Source organism: Pleurodeles waltl, chromosome 5 (assembly GCF_031143425.1).
Source record: "Pleurodeles waltl isolate 20211129_DDA chromosome 5, aPleWal1.hap1.20221129, whole genome shotgun sequence".
Taxonomy (NCBI): Eukaryota; Metazoa; Chordata; class Amphibia; order Caudata; family Salamandridae; genus Pleurodeles; species Pleurodeles waltl.
In genome coordinates, this window is record NC_090444.1 from 979,976,317 (window position 1) to 979,990,281 (window position 13,965).

At 45.5% G+C, this 13,965-nt stretch overlaps 1 protein-coding gene across 1 annotated transcript in view; it reads right to left on the minus strand.

Moving 5' to 3' along the window:
* The window catches only part of LOC138296216 (solute carrier family 22 member 2-like), a 286,618-nt gene that overhangs the window by 140,010 nt on the left and 132,643 nt on the right, over positions 1-13,965 (minus strand). The window contains exon 5 of the mRNA XM_069235137.1: positions 13,570-13,684. Coding sequence (XP_069091238.1) covers positions 13,570-13,684 — 115 coding nt within the window. The remainder of the gene's footprint in view (positions 1-13,569; positions 13,685-13,965) is intronic.

Below are 13,965 nucleotides of genomic sequence, written 5' to 3' on the forward strand. Positions count from 1 at the left end.
TCCAAGCCCTTGTAGATACCTCTCAAGAAGGAATGCACAACAAAGTCCAGTCTCTGTCCCCTTGCACTGTCAGAAGCAGCAACTGCAGGATAGCCCAACCAAGCACAGCCACAGGCCAGGGCAGTACTTCTCCTCAGCTCTTCAGCTCTTCTCCAGGCAGAGGTTCCTCTTGAATCCTTGAAATAATCTAATCTTCAGGGGTTTTGGGTCCAATACTTATACCCCTTTCTGCCTTTGAAGTAGGCATACTTCAAAGGAAAGTCTCTGTTGTTCACAAGATCCTTGCTTGCCCAGGCCAGGCCCCAGACACACACCAGCGGGTTGGAGACTGCACTGTGATAGGGCAGGCACAGTCCATTCAGATGTAAGTGACCACTCCTCCCTCCACTCTAGCAAAGATGGCTCATCAGGATATGCAGGCTACACCCCAGCTCCCTTCGTCTCACTGTCTAGAGGGGTTTTACAAACAGCCCAACTGTCAAACTGACCCAGAAAGGGAATCCACAAACAGGCTGGTTTAAGCAAGAAAATGCCTACTTTTTAAAAGTGGCATTTTCAAACCAACAATCTAAAAACCAACTTCACTAACAGATATATTTTTATTTTATTTTTAAATTGTGAGTTCAGAGACCCCAATATCCATATTTCGATCCGCTCTCAAATGGAATATAAACTTTAATAATATTTTAAGGCAGCTCCCATGTTAACCTATGAGAGAGATGGACCTTGCAACAGTGAGGCCTGAATTTAGCAGTATTTCACTGTTAGGACATGTAAAACACATCAATACATGTTCTACTAAAAGATGTATTTTTAAATTATGAGCTCAGAGACCCCAAATTCCACATGTTCATCCGCTCCCAAAGAGAATCTACACTTTAATCAGATTTAAAGGTAGCCCCCATGTTAACCGATGAGAGGGACAGACCTTGCAACAGTGAAAAACAAATTTAGCAATATTTCACTGTCAGGACATATAAAACACATTACTACATGTCCTACCTTAGCCATACACTGCACCCCGTCCTTGGGGCTGCCTAGGTCCTACCTTTGGGGTGCCTTACATGTATAAAAAGGGAAGGGTTAGACCTTGCAAGTAGGTAGACTTACCAGGCTGAATTGGCAGTTTAAGACTGCACACACAGACAATGCAGTGGCAGGTCTGAACCATTTTTACAGGGCTACTCGTGGGTGGCACAACTAGTGCTGAAGGCCCACTAGTTGCATTTGATTTACAAGCCCTGGGCACTTCTAGTGTACTTTACTAGGGACTTACTAGTACATCAAATATGCCAATCATGGATAAGTCAATTACACAAACATTTTACATATGAGCACTTGCACTTTAGCACTGGTTAGCAGTGGTAAAGTGCCCAGAGTATCAAAAACAGCAAAAACAGAGACCAGCACACATCAACAACCTGAGAAACAGAGGCAAAAGGTTAGGGGAGACACCACCATGGATGCCAAGTCTAACACGTGTCCCCCCCAGCTGAAAGTGGAGAGAAACTACCGAATCTCATGGGGGTTCTCATCACTAAGGTGGAAGGATCTGGACAGACCAACGGCATTGGCGTGTTCTGTGCTAGGGCAGTGTACCACCATAAGTCTATCCCCTGTAGGGAAATGGACCACCTCAACAGTCTAGGGTTCTCACCCCTCATCTGCATTAACCATCTGAGGGGCCTTTGGTCCATCTGAACCCGGAAGTGAGTCCCAAACAAGTAGGGTCTTAGCTTCTTCAGCACTCAGACCACAGCAAATGCTTCTCGTTCTATTGTACTCCACATACGTTCCCTGGAAAGTAAGCTCCCTGCTAATGAACGCTATAAGTTGGTCTAGGACCTCTTCATTTGGCTGTGATAACACTGCTCCTATACCATGCTCTGTAGCACCAGTTAGCACAACAAACTCCTTGGAGAAATCAGGTGCCTTCAGCACTGGCTGCCTTCAGGACAACAAAAGCTGTCTGGCAAGACTCCTTCCAGGTCAGCTTTTTTGGTTGCTTATTGGAAGTCAACTCAGTCAAGGGAGCAACACTGGTGCCATACCCCTTGACAAACTTCCTGTAATAGCCAGTGAGGCCTAAAAAGCCAGAACAGTGTCGATTTTTGGCTGTAGGGGTGCCACCTGGCCTCTCCCCGCCTGGTGTCCCAAGTACACCACAGAACCCTGCAATACTTAGCACTTACTTGTCTTAATAGTGAGGCCTGACTTTTGCAGGGCCTCCAACACTTTGCAGAGGTGCTGCAAGTTTTCCTCCCAAGGAGAACTGAACACAGCAGTGTCGTCCAGGTAGGCTGCACTGAAATCATCCAGTCCAGCCAACACCTGGTTGATCAACCTCTGAAAGGTGGCAGGGGCATTTTTCACCCCAAAGGACATTACTTTAAACTGGTGGTGCCCATCTGAGGTAGAAAATGCTGACCTCTCCTTGCCCCCCCTTTAGTAAAGGCAATCTGTCAATACCCAGACATCAAGTCAAAGGTGCTATGGTTTTGGCAGCTCCCAACCGATCAATGAGCTCATCAACTCAGGGGATGGGGTACACGTCAGTCTTAGTGACCGCATTGAGACCCCAGTAATCCACAGAGAACCGGAGTTCTGGTGTGACACCAGGAGCAGCAGCCTTTGGGACCAAGGCTACTGGGCTGACCCAAGGACTACTGGAAAACTCAATTACCCCTAGGGTTAACATCTTTGAAACCTCATCTTTGATGCTAGCCTTGACCTTATCAGTCACTAGCCATACAGTAGCTCAAAAGGACTAAATCCAAGCCCTTTTGAGGCATCTCCCTGTAGGCGAACGGAAAGCATGGCAAGATGACGCCCCACTTACACCTCAAGGGCTCCGACAGGCCCATGATCATGCCTTTCAAGGTGCGTTTGAACCTTTCAACCAGACCATTGCTTTGTGGCTGGTAAGGAGTGGTGAACTTATATGTTACCCCACACTCCTGCCACAGAGACTTCATATAAGTAGATATGAAGTTGGTACCCCTGTCAGATACCACTACCTTGGGGAACCCCATGCGGGTAAAAAACCCCATCAAAGCAGGTCCCACCACTGGGGAGGGGATTGACCTCAAAGGAACAGCTTCTGGGTAGTGGATGGCATGGTCCACCAAGACCAGGTTACACCTGTTGCCCATGGCCGTATTGGGATCCAGAGGCCCCACAACGTCAATACCAACCCTTTCAAAGGGGGGTACTAACCACAGGAAAAGGTTGGAGGGGAGCTCTGCATTTCCCTCCACTCTTGCCACTTCCCTGACAACTTTGTAAATACCTACAATGTGCATCTGAGTGCCTGCACATTAGGAGCCAGTGAAAGTGGATGACAAGCTGTTCAAAGGTCTTGTCCTGTTCCAAATGTCCATCTAAAGGCACATCATGAGCCAGACCCAGTAGGAAGGCTCTGACGCACTGGGGCACCACCAGCACACAAGCTGACCCAGGCTCAGCAATTTTAGGCTCACTATATGGGAGGCCGTCCTCTTAATCGATCAGGTGTGATTCTGGCTCCTTGCCAGACGCCTATTCTGCAGCCTGCTGCTGCAAAGCCTCCAGAGCAGGGCATACTCCCTGTGCCTCACAGAATGCATCCCTGGTGTGGCCCCCCTTTCTGCTGCTACTGTGACAGCTCAGGGACCTCCCCCAGCTCAGTCACCTGTTCCCCTGTAGGCTCTGTGATGTTTCACTCAGGTATATAAAGACTTATGTTTCGGATTTACTTGTTATTCTGATGAGTTCTGGAGGAGATGGTCCTTAGTGAGGGTGGATCATGCAGAAACTAGATTCTTCAAGTCAAAGTTGTTCAATGGCCATTGTGATTTTTGTTGAGCTTTCAACTTGGAGTTTAAAAGGAATTTATAATTCGTTTTCACAAAATGCTGTACACAATTACGTAATATGGTAAAAGCAGGCATAAGAAACTCAGGTAATGAAATATAAAATATGTTTCCTATGAAAGTAACTAAGCAAAGGCAGAATAGGAGAAGAATGAACCAAAAGGGGCCTAGGGAATATCTAGGAATGCCCATTTGGTTTTGGCACAAGAAGTATCACAGATGAAAAATGGAATTTAGGTAGCGTGGTAAACACTATGAAAGGGAGTGTTAGTGGCAACAAGATGCAAACTATCTTAATGGGCAAGACATGAAATCCATTTGAAAATAAGGTGAAAATTAGATGACAGTGACAAAGTAGCTGAAAGAGGATGGAACAGAAAGACAAAAGAAACTAGCAATATCAATTGGAGTGGGTTAAGAGAATAGAAGACCAAGAAAGAAAATGGAAGAGTACTCTAGCGGAAAAGACAAGAGAAAGAAAAAGGTTTTAATATGAACGTTGAGAAAGGGATGAATTCATTGGATGACATAAAGTTTAAAATAACAAGCAATAGAAGAGATCTGAGAATTCTTAGGAAAAAAGAGAGGTGGATCACAAATTACCCATAGGCTTCAATTCGAAGAGTAAAAATAAAGAGAATATGATTGGAAATGATGAAGGGAGTCTTAGAGATAAGCAAGAAGGTATAACAACAAACATATTTTCAGGATATGAGCTGTTATGATGAAGGGAATGGGAAGCCATCTAGTGTTAGAAACGGATATGGAACTTGAAATTATCTTGTGGATGTTAGAGTCAAGGGAGAAAAAAGAGACGCAGACCTAGTCAAAATTATGTGGAGATGGCAGAAGATGGTAAAAACAAACATTTAGAGTGTGTAAAGTGAAAGAGCAAATAGCAGATGAAAGATAGCAAGAAGTTAAATCAGGATGGAAAAGTCTAAACAATCAGATTGTGGGTGAGGAGAGAAAATACAAGAAGCAAGAAAAAAAATATATGTGGAGAACAATGTACACAACGATTGGAAGTGGATGAGGAAAGAGATGGGAGGAGTGTTGAAAGATGAAAGGAGAAAGGAAAGAAAAGGGTAGACAAATAATCTGATGGAAGCAAAGAAAATATAATGTGAAAGTAAGAGCAAGGGTTTGGAGAAGAAGGATTGTCAAGGTGAGTCAGATAATAGTATCTAACAATATGGAGAAAGAGGCTTTGGGTGAGAAGAAATCACCAAGAAGGAAAAGGAAGAAATGCAAGAAAATATAAAGCATGGCAAGGAATCCAAGACCCCGCCAAACAAAGTGTGAGGACTGTGAAGATGGTAGAAAAAGAAAATGCAGATTAAAGAAAGTGGCATAATGATACTCAAATGAGGTAAAGGTGAGAAATGGGGAAGGATGCTATCTACTTTTCAAGAGAATTACAAAATGGTAACTGTAGTCTAGTTGAACAAGAGTCTCCCAGCGAACCCTCTGTTAGCAGGTACTAGTATCAGAACAAGAAACTTTTACTATGCTACTCTCATTGTTCCTTTGGGTATTTGGATCTTCCAGGATGATTTTATGTGGTGTGTTGGAGCAACACAGAGGTGACAATGTCATTTATCTAGCCATTAAAAGGGATTATGTGCCATTACATTAATGTATTACTTTGGAGCATCACATTGATCCTTGCAGAACCTACATCCTTAAAAAATGTGTGTGGTTGTATCTCAAAATATTGAGCAAAACATTTAATGGCGCCAAAATATCAAGAAAAACATCTCATGAAGGTAAGTGCATGTATGTACATATAGATTTACAATTCTTAACTACACATATAAATTCCTTGACAATTGTCAAGGTACATATGTCAAGATGGCCACACCTAGAGATGCTTCTCATCAGCTGTTCCAAATCCTCCAGCTTCAGAAGAAACAGAGGGCTCGACATGGGTGAGCGTTTTTATTGAGGGCCCCTTTCTTCTCTTTTGGGAAGCTGAGCACCCTAGACACTCGTGGGGGCCCCGGAGGTGGTGAACAAAGTGCTCGCCCACAGAGACATGAGGCTCAAGATGGTAGGGGCTGTGAGGCCTGGTCGTGGGCCTCAGTCAATGAGCAGGTAACGCGATGGGACCCTCAGAACTTGGAGACTTCGGCAGAGTCCCTTGAGGGAACCGTGGACTCTGATAGAGGCCTAAAGTGGACTGGGTGTGGTGGCCTGCTGCTGCAGGCTGGCAAGGAGCAGCAAGCCCAGGTAGATAGCGGGGCCCATCTGTGGTTGCCTGATGATCAGATGGGCGGCCCGCTGTGGGTCCTGTCCCTGTGAAGGAGACAGAGAAAGCTCAACTTGAGGAGCAAGGAGCCCCTCCTTCAAGTCTTGAGACTTTTGCCTGAGTGGCCCTGCCGGGGCCCTGAGAGAAGTGGTAACTGAAGTGTGGTGGGGGCACAGGTACCCCAGAATGCAGTGTTACATATGTGGACTACTAGAGGCATAGCAGATCAACACAGTGGCCTGGCCTTCCCATTAACACTGTGCTGCCTCTGGAGGGGAGTGATGGCTGGGGTGGGGCTTCCCTTGCATGTGCAAGGTGCCACGTTGGAGACTGGCTTGGAGGGGAGACTGTGGACAGACCACTGCTTGACTGCCTGATTCATGGGGCTTGCTGGTGCAGGTGAGCCTGAGAAGAGGGTTCCTGGGCAAGGTAGAGAGACTCATGTGATCTGATTTTTAGAGACCCGCATTTGTGTCAACAGTGGCTGTCACTGTTCTTCACCCTATAATCAAAAACAAATGGCAACTCATTAGTTGAAAACAATGCACATTCTGATTGTATAAGAAGAAACCTGCGGGTGCTCATACACTGAAACACATCGTTGCCCTGATGTGTAAAGCCGGGTTTATGACTAGACCCGTCCTAATAATACAAAGACAAATCAGTGGGGCACACCATACGAAACCAAAACAATTATTCATACTTCAGAGATAACCAAAATATCTTAGAAAGACCAAGTAATAAATCCTAATGAATCCCCTAGAGTGTTTGATCGGTCCCCTTTCTTCCTCGAAATACAAAAAAAAAAAAAATACAAAAAAACAACCATATGCCTGACCAGAAAATGCTATACAAAGATACAACTAACCAAAAAGGAATATGTCCAAGCGGATAGAAAATTTTAATAAACAGAGGATGAATTGTCTAATCTATAAAAACATATACACATATATACAAAACATATAGATAACAAATGGATAGCCATCAGCCGACACGTGTTTCGTCCTGACTGGACTTCTTCAAGGCTGAGAAGGTCACAAACAAACAATAATCAATATATAACAAACATCTATGTACAATTTTATACAAAATTTACAACATATATACATATTGTTCTATAATTTTCCAAAATAACTAAACAAAGATATTCTTCTGGTCAGTTCGATGTCTAGGCTGTTTTATACAACTCATATTTGTACTGTTAGTTTAAATCTCAACTAAACCCCACACAGGAAAAGAGAAGATCCACCACCACATAGTCTTAATGGCAAAGTGTTACTTTGGGGGTGATTCTAACCCTGACGGGCGGCGGAGGCCGCCCGCCAGAGTTCCCCCCTCCAGAACACCGCTCCGCGGTCATGGACCGCTGCGGTGATTCTGGGTTTTCCACTGGGCTGGCGGGCGACCGCCAAAAGGCCGCCCGCCAGCCCAGTGGAAAACAACCTTCCCACAAGGACGCCGGCTCTGAATGGAGCCGGCGGAGTGGGAAGGTGCGACGGGTGCAGTGGCACCCGTCGCAAATTTCACTGTCTGCAATGCAGACAGTGAAATTCATTGTGGGGCCCTCTTACGGGGGCCCCTGCAGTGCCCATGCCATTGCCATTGGCATGGGCACTGCAGGGGCCCCCAGGGGCCCCACGACACCCCATACCGCCATCCTGTTCCTGGCGGGCGAACCGCCAGGAACAGGATGGCGGTATGGGGTGTCTGAATCCCCATGGCGGCGCAGCGTGCTGCGCCGCCATGGCGGATTCAGAAGGGCAGCGGAAAACCGGCGGGAGACCGCCGGTTTTCCACTTCTGACCGCGGCCGAACCGCCGCGGTCAGAATGCCCTGCGGGGCACCGCCAGCCTGTTGGGGGTGCTCCCGCCAACCCTGGCCCCGGCGGTCCATGACCGCCGGGGTCAGAATGACCCCCTTAATGTCCAAAGATATGATATAGAAAAACACCTATTTTTCCAAAAATCAATATACCCAAGCCATAGCCCAACCACATGCACACCCAAATGTGAAAATAATTCTCTTTTGTTGGCATTTTATCACTTCATAATTAGGATTAAATTTATTTTAGTATTGGACCAATTTATATCTAAGATGAACCCTCCTTGTGGTATCATGTAAGAAAAAGTAATGTACCTTTGATCACTCCTGTGTCAGTTATATTCAAATAACATTTATGGCACTCTGAAAAAAGAGGGGGAATACAAATACCAATCCATTATTCTCCTATGACTTGGTCCAAAATATTCCTCAAAATTGTAAACATTATTTGTTATAATGCCATTACTAACCTGTTTACAAGACCACAGATACTACCATCTTATCCTTCTTTATAGTCAATTCAAATACTAGACCACGCCAGTTTCATCCATTCATGAGTCAACTGTAATATAAACACATAAACTAGCTCTAATAGCCAAGTAGTCTTTATTTTCTATCCCTATCCCTCCATCTTACAAAACTTATGTAAATATCTCCACAATTTCCAACCAAGAACAAACAGAAACATCCATAAGGCTTCATTGTCTCATTGCCCTCACTCAGTGCCATTATCACGTCCATATTGTTAACTTACCTCTCTAACCCTCTTGTTATTCTCTTGTTCACTCTCCAATTCTAATTTGCTGATAAATCTCAGCAAGACGCGTCGTGGGAGGTCTGCGCCTCCTATAAATCTTTCATGAGCCCAACCATCAAGGTGAGCCCTTCGTCGGCATTTCAAAATACCGCGTATTGATTTCGAGCCAAAAAATGAAAAGGGAAGCGTCAGGCCTTCGTCAATCCTCCGGTTGTTGTTGTGCCACCTGCAGCTTCCACGCCGGCATTTAAACTGCCGCGTTCGTTATTGAAACCGACTAGTAGAAAATAAAGACGGACTTACGTCTGTCTAGTAAAACCACAGCGGCCATCTTCAAGTAATCCACTGTTCGAAATGAGAATTGCTAACCAACAAGGACAGACTTATCGTCTATTCCTATATAACAACAGTGGCCATTTTAATGTAACAATTTCAGTTAGTAAATACAGTAAAACCAATGTATACAAATACGGCGGCCACTATTAAATGCCAATTCTAGTACATCATATCATCCGACTAGGACGCTAACCAACTTGGCAAAAACGATTTTAACAAACAGACCACCTGAATCTTTTAAAAATCACCAAAGTTGCTAAACCGGCACTATATTTACAGTGTATGAAAGAACGCCAATTATATCTATTTACCAACAAAATAAATCAGTTTTACTTTAGCCATGAACCATCACATTCATTAACTGTACCATAATCAATGCCCCAGAAGTGCACAGAAGTATTGACATAGAAACTCATGCAGAGTGAGGAAATAAAAAGTGCCCCCAATATACAAAACGACTAGGGTGAAAAGAGAAAAAGTCACCCCAAGAGCACTATGGTATGTAATGTATAACCCCAGAATAGATTGCTCATGCATATATATATTATTCTTTGTCAATAATATACCAAGTGAGTATGTTCAGAGAAAATGATACAATTCATCATCCAAGTTCATGCCCATTTCATTCGTTTTTAATTTAATGATCCATTTTGCCTCATTTTTTCGTAAATCCAATGTTCTATTGCCACCCCTAATATTACTCGGGATGTGATTTATACCCATGTATTTTACTAATGGGACCTCAGTTCCTGGATGTTTATCATTGACATGCCGTACTAATGGTGATGCTGTGTCATGATTTCTTAAAGCTCTGATGTGTTCTTGGATTCGTTCCTGTTGGATGCATGGCATGAGCAGAACACACGTTTGAGGGAATACACCTACTTCACACTGGTCCATGTGTAGTTAGATCACTGGTGGTGCAGCCTGGCAGTAAACACGGGGGTCACCAGGGTATAACACCTAGCCTGCACACTCTCTGATCATAATCCAGTTCTTCTTGGTCTGATGTGAGGGAGGCCCACCTCGGTGATCCCTACATGGAGACTGGCGGCATCAGGAGCATCAGGGCTCACCTTTAGGGAGTCCCTGACAGTGCTTCTGAGTAACTATTCAGTGAAAATGTGGGCACAGCGGGGAGCTTGGCGACTGAATGGGAATCATTCAAGTTGGTGGTCAAGAGATTGTACATTGGACAGTCCGTGGGACTGTGCAGGTCACTGTCCCACAGGATAACAACACTGAAAAATGAACTAATTGGCATTGAGCGCTTCCTCTCACTGACCTTACAGAACAGCTGAGTTCTCTCACCTGGAAGGACTATGTGGACAGCTCACACTTGGAGGGGGCAGAGCAGGGAGGCTGCTGGCTTGGCTGATCTGGAAGGACCAGCACAGCCATGCCACTACCCACAGCAGGGATGGCCAAGGGACTCTGGTGCACTCTCAAGATGAGATACTAGCAGCCTTCTTCTCCTATTACTGACACCTACACAGACCCATCCAGGAGCCTGGGCTGAAGGCCAGGACTGGTTTCTGCAAGGGGCTCAACTTCCTCATTTGGAGGCAGATGACTGGACGGTTCTGGGAGGCCCATGTTGGAAGAGGTGGTCAGGGTTGATATTAAGGACTTAGCTGGTGGGAAAAATCCCTGGCACGGATTGTCTGCCAATGGAGTTCTACTGCACACATGTTGGAGAGATGGCCCCTAGGTTTATACTGTGTTTTATGCCCAGGGACTAGAGGAGGGGCGCTCTGATTGTCTTGGTGCCTAAACCTGAGGGAGATCATGATAAAGTAGGGACGTATAGGCTGTTATCGATGTTAAACATTAATTACAAAATATTGAGTAAAACATTTGCGGGTCAGCTGCAAGATAATCTGCCAGCACTCATGCATAGCGATCAGAACAGGTTTATCTCACAATACAACACCTTGCTCAATATCTATTGACTGTTTCATCTCCTGGGAAAGATGCAGAAGGAGTATGCTAAGGCAGCCCTAGCCCTTTCAATAGACATTCAAAGGCTTTTGACACACTGGGCTGATCATACATGCAGAAAGTGATGAAGAGCATGACTCTTCCTTGGGAGATACAGTTGCACAATGAGGTGCACATGGAGTCCCAATGCTCCAACAATATGTTGGTCTACCTCCGACGCCTGACTTGCGACTGCAGTGGTGCATGTCTCTGCTGGAGGACCTGGGTGAAGCTTTAGACTTCTGGCCAACTAGGAGAAGACATATGATTTTCCCTTGTTCCACGGTCAGGTTGATGCCCCCTACTTTGTGATGGTCCACTATGTTCAATGGGTGCCAACCCAGTTGAAATACGTGGAAGTGACAGTCTTTCATGCAGAGGAGGATACAAGAGAAGCCAATATGGGTTCAGTGCTCTGGGAAATCGGAGGAGCTGTGAAGTTTTAACAGTTTCTTAAACTCCCCATTATGGCAACAGTAGCTCTTACCAAGATGGTGATCCTCCCACGGGTTTTATGCTATTTTGCTAATCTCCCAATTCGGATCTCTCAGAGTTGGTTTCAGCCTCTTGATATTGTGATCCAGAAATCAATTTGGGATGGGGATGCCATTAAGTGTCTCTTGACACCCTGCATCAGCCTACTAGAAGATGAGGTCTGGGTGTCTCCGACATTGAGCTGTACTTTCTGTCAGTACAGGTACAGTTGTTGGAACTGTGGCTGGCAGGTAGTGATGCAAGGGACCTGGAGAGGTTTGCTGAGCCCGGGTGCAGTGGTACCCCGATGGATTGGGTATTGGTATGGGTCTCCTTGGAGTCCCTCACCCATCAAGGCTCCTGGCTTTTGCATTGAGATGCTGGACAGCATTAGCGATGCGGCTGCACCATCCAGTGCTCTATGCTCCGGCGATTCTACTGGTAGACCTCCCCACTTGCCGACTGAGCTACTTCATGGAGCATCGGCTGGAACAGTGGCTAGCGGCGGACATAGAAACTGTGGGGGACTGTTATACTGAGGGCACGTTGTGCATGTCGGATTCCCTAGTGAAGGGATTTCCCAGGATTCAGTTTCTCACGTACGTGGAGATAGAGATGGCCATGTGGTGTCTATGGGCTGGGGGATTAGGGGAGCCCTGGCCCCATGAGTTTCTGCAGGTTCTCCTGACATTTGGCTGTGGCCGCAGATTGATCTCATGGCTCTACTGATTAAGGGTGGAAATTTCCATGGACAATCTCCCTTTTAGGTGTGGGTGGTGGGAAGCTGCGCTGGGAAGGAGGATCCAGGACAGGGAGTGGATGACGGCACTCAAACAGGTTCACAGGGTTTTGCACAACACCTGTTTCAAATACACATGATTCAACTACATGCACACCACCTACCTGACTCCCCATTGGATAAACATTATAAGGCAAATGGAACAGATGCAGTGCCCTAGATGCGAGCTAGAAGGCGCTGGGTTCTTACATATGGTTTGGGACTGCCCTATGGTAAAGTGTTTCTGACACATAGTAGCCATTGATATGCAGTACACTCTGAACAGGCGGAACATCATTACCATGGCCATCTGCCTGTTGGCGCTTACCTGTGGAATAGACTACATATATTAGGGGAACGATTTATGGATTTCACCATGGCCCTGGAGAAACAAGAAATGGTGCTTCACTGGAGGTCACAGGAGGGTCCTCGCACTCTCACTGATGATTATCAATGGAATTGTAGGCCAAGGCGGATGCTGAGGCACTGAGAGATGTGCAGTGTGGAAGCAACCCCTGGCTGGTCTACGGCTAGAGATACTGGAGGCCTTTTTGGCAGAGAAGGATGGCCCTCTGGCTTCTGACTCCCCTGATGCATAGGACTTGGAGATGGGAGGGTACAGTAAGTTGGGATCTACTGAATCCTATACCTTGGTCCAGGAGTCCATATGGGGGGCGTCCCACACATGGGGTTCCAAGGGCATTTTTATTCCCACCCCCGTAGTTTCTGCGGCACCTCTGTGCATTTTTCTTTTTTCCCTCTTCCTCCCAGCCCCATGCACAATCCCCTTTGGGAAATTGGCCCCTCAGTGTCCGCCTGTTAGGCCATATTAGTGTGCATTTGGACACAGATTGATGTCATGACCTGCCACATGAGCCTAAGTTTCTGTGTTTCTTGGTTTTTATCCTAATGTTTTTATTTGTCACTTATCTGCTGGCCTCTCTCCTCGATGAGCATCAACTTCAGGTGGTAGGTACAGGTTGGCCCATGATTCACATTGGCTGGGAAAGGGACTGGACCTGCGATTATGATGTACCAATGATGTGATGTTTATGTTTAGTGGCGCGTGCCTGCCCTGGCTTGTTCTTTCTAGCTCTCTGTGTGTTTTGGAGAAAGTCAATAAAACAGTTAAATTTTTTGTTTTTGTTTAAAGGTACATATTTGAGAAGGTAAATATTGTAAACCTATACTTACCTACATATACTTACCTTCACAATATTTTTGTTCTCGATATTCTGGTGGAAAATCGTGTGGGTCTAGGGCAATAATGTTCTTTGTAATTTGATTGCACTGCTATACAGACACAATGTCCAGCACTCACCTCAAAGTCAGGAGGTAGCTTTCTCCTGTTTTTCTTCGCAATATGCTCTATGATTGCGTGGGCTTCATCATGTCTGTTTTGAGATAGCAGCCATCTTGGTGACTCTGGCACACACCTAAAATGGAGGCAAATACTGTGAAGGTACTGAAAGAACCCTGTTACATTTCCCTTCTTTTTACCTTCAACGACATAAATATTGTCTGCACAACGTAAACAGAACAGCACATAAGAAAAGAAATGGAGTGAAGAAAGAGCACTGAGAAAAGCTAGCAAACGATAACTATTCCAATGTAAGGCTATATGGCATTACCTCTGCTTGGGTTGAGTTTCGCAGGAAATATTTCATGCCTCTGAAGCAGTCGGAAGTCTGCCACCCTATGAATGTGAAATTTCCTC